Here is a 12,321-nt window from a genome sequence, read left to right as displayed (position 1 = left end):
CGGAGTAGCACTGATTGGACAGTCTGCTCTGCTGGAAAGGATGATGTCACTGATAAAACTACGCTCCATAACAAACATTTTTTGTTCTAGAGCTGATTGAAGCTCTGTTTGTGCTGTGGGTCTGCTTTCTTCTGTGATCCATTACATCTTTCTTCTCTTTGTCTTTTCTACTACAAAATTTAAAAAGAACTCAATAGAAAAATATGTTTTTGGCCAATAATGCAACCTGGAGCACATAGTTAAAAAGAAATATGGCATTTAAAATTATATTCCTTCCCTTCTTGTGCAGACTTTCGGCCATATTGCTCAGTGGTAGAGTAAATAAGGTGCTTTCCTTTACAAAGATGCTTTAGAGTGCTTAGAAGAAAGTGAATAAGCTACCTGAACACAGTAATGCCTGCCTCATCACTTAAGGTTTAATGACAGTGTAACCAGATAGTGTGTGTGTGGCTTAGAAAAGAAAGCTGTGAGGCACCTAAAGAGGTGGGGTCAGCATTCAGGAATGCTACTGGGAGAAAGTAGATGGACTTTTAATTTAATGAAAAGTTTAGACTTCTCAGAAATGTTGCATGTGTGGTCCCATACATCTGATGGTTAATGTATGTGCACAAAAAAAGTAAAAGAGAGGACATTTAGAGTCAGTCATGTTAGAATTTGTATTTCAGTAGTCTCATCCTGCTGTTTTCTCATCACAGTCTTATCTGTGCTTTGTCTAGAGTCAATAGTCAGATTACATTCTGGAGCAAGTTGCTGCATACATTTACATCCCAATGAGAAATCTCTTTAATGCTTAATGTGTTATGTGAAGAACAGTTTGTTGGCATATAAATAGTTGATAAAATAATTCATTCATTAGATTAATTAGTGAGCATCACATGATTATTCTATTGTAGCTGATGATGATAGGCCAAAAAGCATATCATGGGTCTTAATTCAAAGGTTTAATTCAACTGCAGTTCATTAATTTGTTGTAACTCTAGGGATTCCCTCCAGGAAAACATCCTAAAATTACTCTGTGCGAAATAATCGCTTTATTCTCATATGTTAAAAAAAAAAAAAAAGTTCAATGACCTAATTAACAGTGTTAAAATAACATCCCTGGAATCTACTGAAAGTGCAAATATAGTTAATTTTCAAAGGTTACTTGTTGAATATAAGATATTCCCTGCTTTCCCAAAACTCAAGTATCATCTATATGAGCAATGATGGCTAAAGTTGGTACAATGTACTTGTAAAAGCTGCATAATAATTCAATAATGACTCCATTCTATGTAAGTATGTGCCTTAGTAATGCCTTAGTAACTCAGATGTTACTTTAAAGGAGCCTCAGACTCTGTGTGGACATCAATCTATATGAATCCACAGTAAAGCTGAAGGATTAAAACATGTTGAGTGGAGGGGGATGTTAATATTTTATACTGGATATGGCAACAACCTGTAGGGATTCGTCATGGAGAATTATTGAGTCATTCATGTCATTCTTGAGCTGCACTACACAGCCTACAGTTGAGATAAAATACCACACAGCAATAGGAAGCACTGGAGGCTGCGTTTTGTGTGTGGGTTGGTAGGTTGTGGCCTCTGAATAGTGACGTGTGGCTTGTCAATGCTGCTGATCAGTTCCCCTGGCACTAATAGGGCTGAAGGACGCTGTGTCCTCTGAAGTGGAGGCGTATAAATGCTGGGGCCTGTGTGCTTCCTGCTGCTTTGGGCATGAAGAGGAGTGATCGCAGAGGCAGAAAGAAAAGGCTTTACGCATTTGTAAAAGGTACCACAGGTGAGGCACTGTGTGGACATGTAGTGTGTGTGTTTGTTAATGCGACTGATTATAGTATTGCAAATTGTATGGTCAACTTTTCTAATGTAAGGTAAGGGGCTGAGTTTTAAAAGTGGTTTTGTATGCTATGTTGCATTTGTCTTCATAAATAAAATCTGTTTATACTGGAGGTGTAGCCTGTAAAATCTAAATTTAGCAAAAAAGACAACATTCAGAGGTTAATTTGTCTACATTTTTACATTGAAACTAAAGCTGTACAATTGACAACTTCTCTCTCATGTAGGTCACAGGATCCATCATGTTAAACATTGATCTCTGTTCGTTGTCTATAACGAGGGAAAGCAGGTCATTAGCTTCCTGAACCCTGGAACTATCAATTTCTTTTTCACCCTGAAGCTCAGAATGCCACTTTAATTAAAACTGTAGGCCATGGATGTTTTTAGACCTGCAGTTTGGGTCTATTTGCTTAGTTAACAAAGAAAATGCACATATAGCTGATTCTGAAATATGTATTTTTCCAAATTAAGCATATACACTTGGTATAAAACCTGCAAACTGTGGTATCTTGTTGGAGCTGGGTGTTAAAATACAACTGTAAAGCTTCGGTTGAACTGAGATTATGTTGCATATTTTATTCAGTAATTTAGCTGAATCCACAGTTTAGCTGTCGATACTAAAAAGCCTGTGTTTATCAAATTATGTAGTTGAACGCCAAGGCACATAATATTATCTGCTGACTATGGTTGGAGTGGTGCATTTGTGGTGGTGTGTGAAACACAGAATATGTACTGGAGGATTTACTGGAATAGCAGGAGTCCATCATGGACCAACATCACTTTAACCATTACAAGACTGGAGTGACCTGTCCACAGGATGCCTTTATATGTTACTTGACTAAACCATCATCCTCTGTGCTCATGCCATTTTCTATAATGGATGGTATGTGATTTCATGTATTGTTAAGTTACTTTTCTTACTTTAACAATTTTTTAATCATTTGTTTTTTATTTCATCTTTTTTTTCCCCTTTTCTTCAATCATTCCTCTTGCCAAAACTCTCATCTATGTTCCTAACGTCCTCATGGTGGACTCATCCTTCCCTGATACAATCCTCCCCTTATTTTGCCTTAATAAACTCCTCCATATGCATGCTTCTTCCTGGCTGGAGATTGCAGAGTGCACTGTAGCTCCAGTTGCAATGGAAGACAGTGACCATGAAATTCACTCTTCTTCAGATGAGCACGATTCCTGCCCTCCCTCCCCCAATCACAGCAGGGACCATGACATGGAACAGGTACTGGTAACGCTTCCCACCCCATTACGTCCCTTTACAAACACCTTTTTTTTGTAATCCTTAGTTAATGTGAAAGGAACAAATATAATACGTGTATAGAGTCAGAGTGTGAGTCTACAGATATATTTAAATGGCCTCATTGACTTTTCAGGGTCACTACATTATTTAGTTCTCTGAGCTCAGCTCGCAGAAAGGGTTCAACTGTGGGACTGGGAGAACTGTACTAACTGGAGTCCAGAATATGCACAGCAGCCTCCAGCTATGTCATACTGCAGCTTTGCACATATTCCCATGGAAATTAGTATGAAACAGTCCTCAACCTTTAAGTGTAATACTGACTGAAATCATATCTAGGTCAGAGAAAACAAATAATATCTGTTCTTACATTCCTAATCAACTCTTTAATTTTCTTACTTTTTATATTTTCAAGTCATTTGGGCCCTCCCACGTCCCCAAGCTGAGAAACTGGGGTTTTAATATCTGAGGCTATATTTAGCATCATATTTGGCAATTTTATATACAGGACCAAATTATTATCTATATCTGATGTAGAAATATAATAATACTATACATAATAAAAAGTGAAAGTGAAAAAATAATGCTACTGATTTTGTAAGATCTTTGTATGGGGACAAATGAACATCCTTTATTAATTTGACTTCAGCAACAACAAAAACACGTTCAAATATACATGTTGATATTAAAGTTGTGCTGAGGAGGATGCACTTAAAAAATTCCCAGTTCATGTGATTTTCTTAACACATGAAATGAGTAAAGATGTAACGTCTTGCTGTGTTGACAAAGAAAGACCCTTTAAAGCCAGTGCACTAAAACACTGTGAATTTTATCCCTCCTTTCTCACTGGTACATCGTCTTTCCTCTTCCTATCTTTGCCCTCTGTTTATTTATTGATATTTACCTGGTCCTTGCCATCCGTCCCTTTCAACCTCGGCATCTCTAGCATTCAAGCCATTCAGATGATGCAGAGGTGGAGAACATTATGCAAGACCCTCAGCAGCATGGAGGGCACAGCCACCATCACCAGCACCATGAGCACACGCACCACCACCATCATGGCCATGAGTCACATGACGCAAACAGGGAGGCTGAGGGCCAAGACTGCCCACATACCCCGTCTTATCTGAGGCCCCCTGTGGCCGGCAGCGCGCTGTCAGATTCAGGGTCAGAGCCCAGTCTGCCGCACAGCAGAAGTGTGGAGTTTGACTTGCCGTCCCCCGTCAGTCCCACCAGGCCCAGGAGCCCCTGGGCTCGATTTGACCCTTACGACAATACTGAGGTAATGAAAAGTAGCTCGGACAAAAGCTCAGGAGGAGATTGACATTGTGTGTGTGGTTTTGTCCTGCTTTCAAGCCAATGAACTTAGTGTTGAACATTTTACATTCTGACTGTTTCAAACAGTGTATAGTACAAGTCTGAAGCTAATACGCTGCTTTATGCTGTGAAAAAACAAAATGATTGGTGCTTCCTGTTGGGGAGTAGATTGTGTTTGATCGTCTATGATGGCAGTGCTGGTTTTGCCTTTGTTATGTTGCTGATTTTACAAAGGCATCAAGTTCTGTGAAGTGTGAGAAAATCCTGTGAAAATACTATTTCTCCTCCTATCTGAATGGAGGTATTTGTTATTGCCATGTTCAACACTTATTTTTACATAGCTTTATGGATGTGGATTGCAGTATGTGCACTGATATATTTCTTCATCTGCCTGTATTTTTAGGATCAGGATAAGGAGTACGTTGGTTTTGCAACTTTGCCAAACCAAGTCCACCGCAAGTCAGTCAAGAAGGGATTTGACTTCACCCTGATGGTGGCAGGTAAGTCTTAGCTTTGCAGAGTTTTGCTTAAGCCCAGCTTTGACTTTGAAGTGACAGCCAATCATAAAGTTTTAATCTCACTTTTCTGACCTTTCCTCCATGTTGTTCTTTTTCTTTAAAGGGGAATCTGGCCTGGGAAAGTCCACCCTGGTCAACAGTCTATTTCTCACAGATCTTTACAAAGATAGGAAGCTGCTCAATGCAGAAGGTGAAGAAGCTTTTCAGATTTTTATTTATTTTTTTGTTCAATCAATATTTGTTCTACAATATACCATAGCTGTCTGATAATAAAGCAGTGATTTATTTATTTTTTTGTTTGTGTCCCCTAGAGCGAATTACGCAAACAGTAGAAATCACCAAACACACAGTGGATATAGAAGAGAAAGGTGTCAAACTGAAGCTCACCATCGTGGACACCCCTGGGTTTGGAGATGCTGTAAACAACACTGAATGGTACAAAGCATGTTAAATGTAAAAGACTAGGCTTTGTGGAAGGAGCTAAATAACCTCTACTGAGCTCTACTGTGGTTAAAAAGTCATGTGTGAGGGTTCAGCTGTTCCCCAGTCTGCATGGCCTCAGAGAGTGAATGTCCCGTGTGTTTTCTGCTTTAGCTGGAAGTCGGTGGCCGACTATATCGACCAGCAGTTTGAACAATACTTCAGGGACGAGAGTGGTCTCAACCGCAAGAACATCCAGGACAACAGAGTACACTGCTGCCTCTATTTCATCTCACCATTTGGTCATGGGTACGACAAAAAAGCTGCAGATTTGTTAGCTTTCTGACTCCTTAAAATTCCTGCAATGGCAAAACCTAGAACTGTCTGAGCTTGCATTTACATCAGAAGCAGATCAGTGAGTGAACACAAAGGAAGCCAACTTTACAATTATCTATATTAGCTATAAAAGATACATCACAGCAGCTTCACTTCCTCTTTAACAGCCTTTATCAGGGTCACAAAGCCACCTGATGTAACTTAGATTTATCACAAATGTGCACTGCACCAGTATTTACTTGCAGTGCATTCAGTTCCATAAATTGTTAATGCAGCCCCTGCCTCGAGTTAAAGGAGTTCTCTGCTGCCTTCAGGTGGATTTACATCTGGTGCAGTACTCTCATTCTAATCAATTGTTTGTGCTGAGTGCTGATGTGGTACTTTTCAGTCCATTTGTGCACATGCACTGTTCCACACCGCTGTGCTCATTAAAGTACTGATATACTATAAAGCTCAAGTAACGCTACAGTGCATTTTCAATGTGACACTGATGGAGAAACTGTGCCCTCTCTTGACAAGCCTCAGTAATTGCTCATCAGTTCTTGTAAGGGGAGGGGACAAAAGAAACCCCTTCATGAGACTGGCTTACATACTATAATAAGTCAGGCCTGTATCTACTACTGAGTTGTTTCACAGCTAAAAGTAAACAGGTATGTGCAGCATATGCTGTCAGGAAAGAAAAAAAAATAGACTTTGTGTTTTTGCCCTGAATATTGTATGTGTTGCTTCTCCTTCAGCCTTCGGCCTCTGGATGTGGAGTTTATGAAGGCTCTGCATGAGAAGGTCAACATCGTCCCTATCTTAGCCAAAGCAGACACACTCACCCCCACTGAGGTCAAGAAAAAGAAAATCAAGGCAAGACTGATTTCAATCCATAAACTAAATGTGTTCTCACACTTACAAGAAGAACTCATTTAGTAATTTCTTATTAGCTTGAATAGTAGTGTTACTCATATTTTTATAGCTCAAAAGTATTTATTTTACTCTGTACTCCATATGTTCAGATCAGAGAAGAGATTGAACAGTATGGTATTAAGATATACCAGTTCCCAGACTGTGACTCGGATGAGGATGAAGAATTCAAGCAGCAGGACCTTGAACTGAAGGTAAGGAGGACATGTTTCTGTTACCTTTCCTTTCACTATTTTTTTGTGTTTGGGATTTGAAGGTTATTGAAATATGCAGACATCAGCTCTGTTAAATACAGTGCATAGACCACATGACCTTGACTACCACAGCCTCCACAGGCTGGATGAGTCAACCACTCCCTATCCTTCTTGCATCACTGACTATCAGGAGGCTGTCAGTGTGCCAGTTTCTCTCCCTTTGCCGCCGACCTTAAATAATCTCTGCTAAGGGAATTGTTTTATCTGCAACAAGACACAGATAACAGAATCACAATTGACAGGAGATGCTTGGCACCAGTAAAACCAGGGACATAACAAAAGTAGCATGGATTGAAGCTTATTGATTAAACAGAATTTAGAAGGAAAAGTACAAATGCAGGGGGATGGTGCTAAGGTAATGGGAGAGATGGGAGAGATAAAAATAAAACAAACCAACCAAAGTTATTTGCACAGCCCCATGTAGGACTGAACCGATTTGTCTTTAATAAAAACTGACTGATCTACATATTTTCCAGCCGAATCTTTTTAAAACATCTTTTAATTTTATGACTTTTCCAATTCTTCCCACAAGGAAAGTATTCCCTTTGCAGTCATTGGCAGCAACACTGTGGTGGAAGCCAAAGGGAAGAGAGTGCGAGGCCGGCTTTACCCCTGGGGCATCGTGGAGGGTAAGGGTCCTTCTCAGAGCCTAATTTTCACTTCAAAACTACAAACTTCACACAGAAAACCACTTCAGTATTTCATCTTTATTGATATAATTGTGCATGTTATTGAAATATCTTGAAGGTAATTTTGACATTTACCTTTGCACTGTGGTTTGCAGTGGAGAACTCGGCGCACTGTGATTTTGTGAAGCTGCGGAACATGCTTGTTCGCACACACATGCAGGATCTCAAGGACGTGACCCGGGAGACCCACTATGAGAACTACAGGGCCCAGTGCATCCAGAGCATGACCCGCATGGTTGTGAAGGAACGCAACCGCAAGTATGTGCTCCTGCACCAACACAGCAGATGTTCTTGGAAGTTGAGCGCTGAATTATAAAAGATTTACAAATATTATAGTGAAATATTAAATGTTCATTAGGTTTCCCTTTATTTCTTTATTTATACTCATACAAGTTGATTCCAGTAATTTGTAATGTTTAGTGTAATTTTTATCCATATCCTGCCAAGACCCAGGAAAGTAAAAGTTTAAGCTTTTTTTACATTAAATATTTGTCTTAATTGGAAATGGCATAATGCAGCAGTTTTTTCAAATACTTTTTTTTCTTGATTTATGGAATATCCTTTGCAGTGGACAGTGTTTCTCTTTTTTTAGTGAAGCTGTGAAATTTGTGTCCCATGTACAGGACAAAAATGTATTTCTGGGTCTTGAGGATTTATATTGAAAAGCTCCAAAAGCTTGAGATCCTTTTACATCTTGTGTAAAACTGTGGTTTTGTCAAATGCTGAACTTCACTTCACTGTGTCTGTAGTAAACTAACCAGGGAGAGCGGCACAGACTTCCCCATCCCTGTGGTCTCTGGGGTGACGGACAGCGAGACAGAAAAGCTCATCCGAGAGAAGGATGAGGAGGTACGGCAAGTCGACCATGAAACGGAGTCACATGAGCACCACGATCACGGACATGAGCACGAACCCGAGCACAATTCTGAACCCCTTGAGCCGTCAGACCACCACGCCAACCCAGAGACACACTTGCATCAGATGGTTGACGAAGCCCTCTGAAGGCGTCTTGTTTACCTTTGTTGTTTACCTCATGTTTTCTGAAGTTGACAATGAGTAACTTTAGAAAACATGAGTGGTTGTATTTACTGATTCCAACCGCCCCCTGCCCTTATCATCATCATCACAGTCCCTATGAACTGTGGGTAGAAAAGGAGCTTGTTTAACTAAAGTATTGCAATTAGAGCATTAAAAGTATTGTATACTTTACATTTCCTATAGTCATGGCTTCATCTTTAGTTCTATACATATACTGTAAATACAGTTCTTTTTAACAATAGTATCACAAATATGAGCGCTTTAACATCCTGAAGTCAACTGTTAGTTCAAGGGCTAATAAAGTGTATATAAAATCTGATATTTATCCATTTTATAATTTTATTTTATGCCAAAGTGAACATTTGTAATTGGAAATATTCAGATGTGATGTGTGGTGTGAGGTGGTGTGTGGTGTGAAAACACCCTTCCCCTCATGAGTCCTTATTTTTCTTGGTAAATTAATGTAGTACATAGAATATGGGTGTGTACAGTACTACAGTCTGCATCTCAGACCAGCTAACTGATGAAGAGAGCAGTAATATATAAATATATTTATTATGCTAGTGTACAGTCTAATCAGCTACAGCAGATCATGGAAATGTTTCCCCTATACCCTCTCAATACTGACAATTTTATTTACTTCATCAAATAAAGAGACTATTTTTTTCCTCAGTTGTTTTTTTATTTGCTTTGTTAAAAATTTTACTCATCAAATAGAATAATTATGTATGGGTGGGCAACATAATATAGACATGTATTTAAGGTGTGGCAAAATAATCTAAGCATATCTCATAAAGGATGAATGATAAGTATAAGATATTTTAGTACCCTTGATTTTTTTATTTTTATTTTTATTTATTTATTTATTTTTTGGTTTTTCACCATATTGGCAGCTGGAATAGTTTCCCTGCAGCCTCTGAATACAGGTCATGTGATTTATGAAGAACAGACTGATCTCCCGAGTGATATCGATGAGTTGCCTGTGCAGTCATGTGTAAATAATTCAAGTCTGCACCGCCTGTTGACACATTCACACGTCACAGTAACTTAATGGAATAAGGCAAATTTATGGGCGCATTACTGTTAAAATGTGACATTAACATTTTCGTCTCTTTCCCCACAGCTGCGACGAATGCAGGAGATGCTGCAGAAGATCCAGGATCAAATGCACACTCAGAAAGAAGCCTATTAACACAGGACAACAGTCAGCTGTGTACATGTCTGTCAGTCTGTCATTAAATGGGTGACAAAAACACCCAGGAAACCTTTACCTTTACTCGAACGTTTGACACCCTACATGTCCACTCAACCACTCGGCCTCATCAGCAGCACGTTATACCATACATGGATCAGGGATCTGGTGGTAAGATGTTCTGACGTTTTCCATTTAACAACTCTGTTTTCTCCAGAATCTCATACTTTACCACCTCTGAACAATAAAAACTTTGCTGTTAAAGTGAAAGTAGAATGAATTAATATGATGCAGTCTGATTTTCACATATCTGAACTTTATTTAGCCACATGATCACAGGGTTGTTGATTTCTTTTTCTTTTTTTTTAACAAAACATCTGATATGAGGTTTACATCCAAGTACTGTTGACCTGCTCAGATTTTTAAGCACATTTTTCTTGTGCAACTGTTTATTATTTAATCTCTATACGTCAACATGCATATATACTGTAATAATTTAATTTTCTATATTACAATACAAACTTTTTTCCTACCACATTTTATCTTTTATGTGCTCCTGGTTTTATTTAACTCCACTCTAGTACACCACCTGACGTGTTTTCATGTCAGCTGTTTCTGTTTGTTTAACCTTTTTATGCAGGGATTATTCACTTTCTTTTAATTGTTGCTTTTACTAATGTCTCTGCTCAGTGATGGCCAGTCTTAACTCACATTAGAAACCACTTTGATTTACATGCCATGATTTATCATTTAACACAAAATAACTTTTTACATGACAGAGGAGTTCACATTTATTGTTTTCTGAGTAATTTCCCGAAGCAGTTGTTTGGAATCTGTTAATCGATAGAGCCACCTCAGACACATGTTAGTTGTTAGAGACGAGTATCAGTACTTCGACAAGACCTTTATTTTTGCATGTAGGTGTGTGTCTATGGGAAGGGTTGCATCAGAGGCCATGCAGTTTGTTTTTGCATGTATTGTAAAGCTCAGACTGCAGATTGATTATTTGATAGTGAGGTTATTTATGGGCTATGAAAATATATAGCAACAAAAAAAAAAAAAGTGGGGAAATGTATGAAGCCAAGTTGTTTTTTGTTTTTTTAAACTTTATTTAAATGGCTGTTATTTCAGGTGGTTATAATGAATATGGATCCTATAACCAAAGCCAATTTCATTTGATATAAATTTTAGATTTTCCTTAGCAGAGTTCAAGACCTTTTCTCCAGCTGACTTTGTGATTTGCTCGCCATTCATTTTCTGCCATAACAAGTCACAATGTCTGCATTAAAAAAGGTCAAAGTTTATGAAGCAAATTTGTTGCTAATCATTTCCTTTCTGTGACTTGGATGACTCTGCCATGTTGTGTGATATTTTGTTAAATTACATTCCTTATACTTCTGTCCCAGAGTCGGGTATAACTTTGTTTCTAATTTCATTTGTTTTTTATATTAAGTCTCTGTCTTTTGTTATTCCACTGTTTGGAGTATATTTATGTAAAAATTTATATTTGAGATATGGATGGAGAGGACAAAATGTTCAAATTCTAATATTGTAATAAAATATAAATATAATTGTCTCCATTAGATATCGGTGTGTTGTGTATGTTGAGAATCATCAGCTGCCTCTTTGTTTTCGTCCATGGTGTTTCTCATTTAAATGGTTTGTGTTGTGTAAGTTTTTGACTATGAAACAGCTGATTGACTAATTTAACTGCACTAATTGATCTTCGACGTAGCTCCTATAGTGTGGCAGGTGATTTATGGATATATAAATCTTTCAAGGTATCCAAATAATGTGTGGGAAAAATGTTTAAGTAGTTGAAAAGCAAATAACCACAGTGGCAGTGTTCTTACTTCTTTCCTCAGAAAGGAAAAAGCTATTGGCTGTCCTGATGACGTCGTCATCCAATTTGCAAAAACGAACATGTGTATGTGATTGACATTGACAGCGTAAGAGAGAGGAGGGACAAAATGGTAGAATTAAAACACCCTAAATATGTTTAGGACTACAAGTGAACTACCTTAATTCTTGTTTTTTTATTGTCTCAATTCCAATCCTCTTTCATAGTATTTAAAATTTTCAGTATACATTAACAATCTAAAAAGACCAGCAACACTAGCTAAACTGGTTAAGTGCATTTTGGAAAAAAAAAAAACAAAAAAAAAAAGTTGCTAAATCTAGCAACAAAAGTGCCAAGTTGGCATTAATGCATAATGGAAGCAAATTCAAGTGTAGCTCAGATGTTAGCTTAACTAGCTTAATTCCACCCTAACAACCTTTTGGAAGACATCTGCGGCCTCCTGCTAAAACTCCAAGGACACAATTGCGTGAGTAAATACATTTATTTTTGTTAGTTCTAAGTCCATGTACATCTGGGTGAGTGTGTGTGTGTGTGTGTGTGTGTAGCTGAAGTTGTGAGGAGTTTTTAAGCTAATGTTATTTTTGGCTAGCCAACAGTTGAATTCAAATGCTTGTGATGCTAATTTCCCAGACGTTACAGTTTGGTCATATATCACAATTTCACTTGTAGCTTAAAAGCGATGGCAGGAAAATAGATAGT

The 12,321-nt window shown here is 38.2% G+C and overlaps 1 protein-coding gene across 8 annotated transcripts in view; it reads left to right on the top strand.

Annotated features, from left to right (window-relative positions):
* The window catches only part of septin4b (septin 4b), a 49,436-nt gene extending 38,092 nt beyond the window's left edge, over positions 1 to 11,344 (top strand). For 2 of the 8 annotated variants that reach the window (XM_030151995.1, XM_030151998.1), the window contains 11 exons: positions 2,945 to 3,070; positions 4,032 to 4,367; positions 4,806 to 4,902; positions 5,024 to 5,110; positions 5,232 to 5,355; positions 5,515 to 5,649; positions 6,414 to 6,531; positions 6,681 to 6,782; positions 7,375 to 7,471; positions 7,627 to 7,789; positions 8,281 to 9,241. In XM_030151995.1, coding sequence (XP_030007855.1) covers positions 2,945 to 3,070; positions 4,032 to 4,367; positions 4,806 to 4,902; positions 5,024 to 5,110; positions 5,232 to 5,355; positions 5,515 to 5,649; positions 6,414 to 6,531; positions 6,681 to 6,782; positions 7,375 to 7,471; positions 7,627 to 7,789; positions 8,281 to 8,533 — 1,638 coding nt within the window. In that variant the 3' untranslated portion in view covers positions 8,534 to 9,241. Of the gene's footprint in view, positions 1 to 1,651; positions 1,778 to 2,944; positions 3,071 to 4,031; positions 4,368 to 4,805; positions 4,903 to 5,023; positions 5,111 to 5,231; positions 5,356 to 5,514; positions 5,650 to 6,413; positions 6,532 to 6,680; positions 6,783 to 7,374; positions 7,472 to 7,626; positions 7,790 to 8,280; positions 9,242 to 9,692 lie in introns of those variants that run through there. The other 6 variants (XM_030152002.1, XM_030152003.1, XM_030151999.1 and 3 more) reach the window with 5 other exon arrangements.
* Positions 11,345 to 12,321: the final 977 nt, after the last annotated feature.

Source organism: Sphaeramia orbicularis, chromosome 13 (genome assembly GCF_902148855.1).
Source record: "Sphaeramia orbicularis chromosome 13, fSphaOr1.1, whole genome shotgun sequence".
Lineage (NCBI taxonomy): Eukaryota > Metazoa > Chordata > Actinopteri > Kurtiformes > Apogonidae > Sphaeramia > Sphaeramia orbicularis.
Note: the sequence above shows the minus strand (reverse complement) of the source record. Positions and strands in the feature narration are given on the sequence as shown.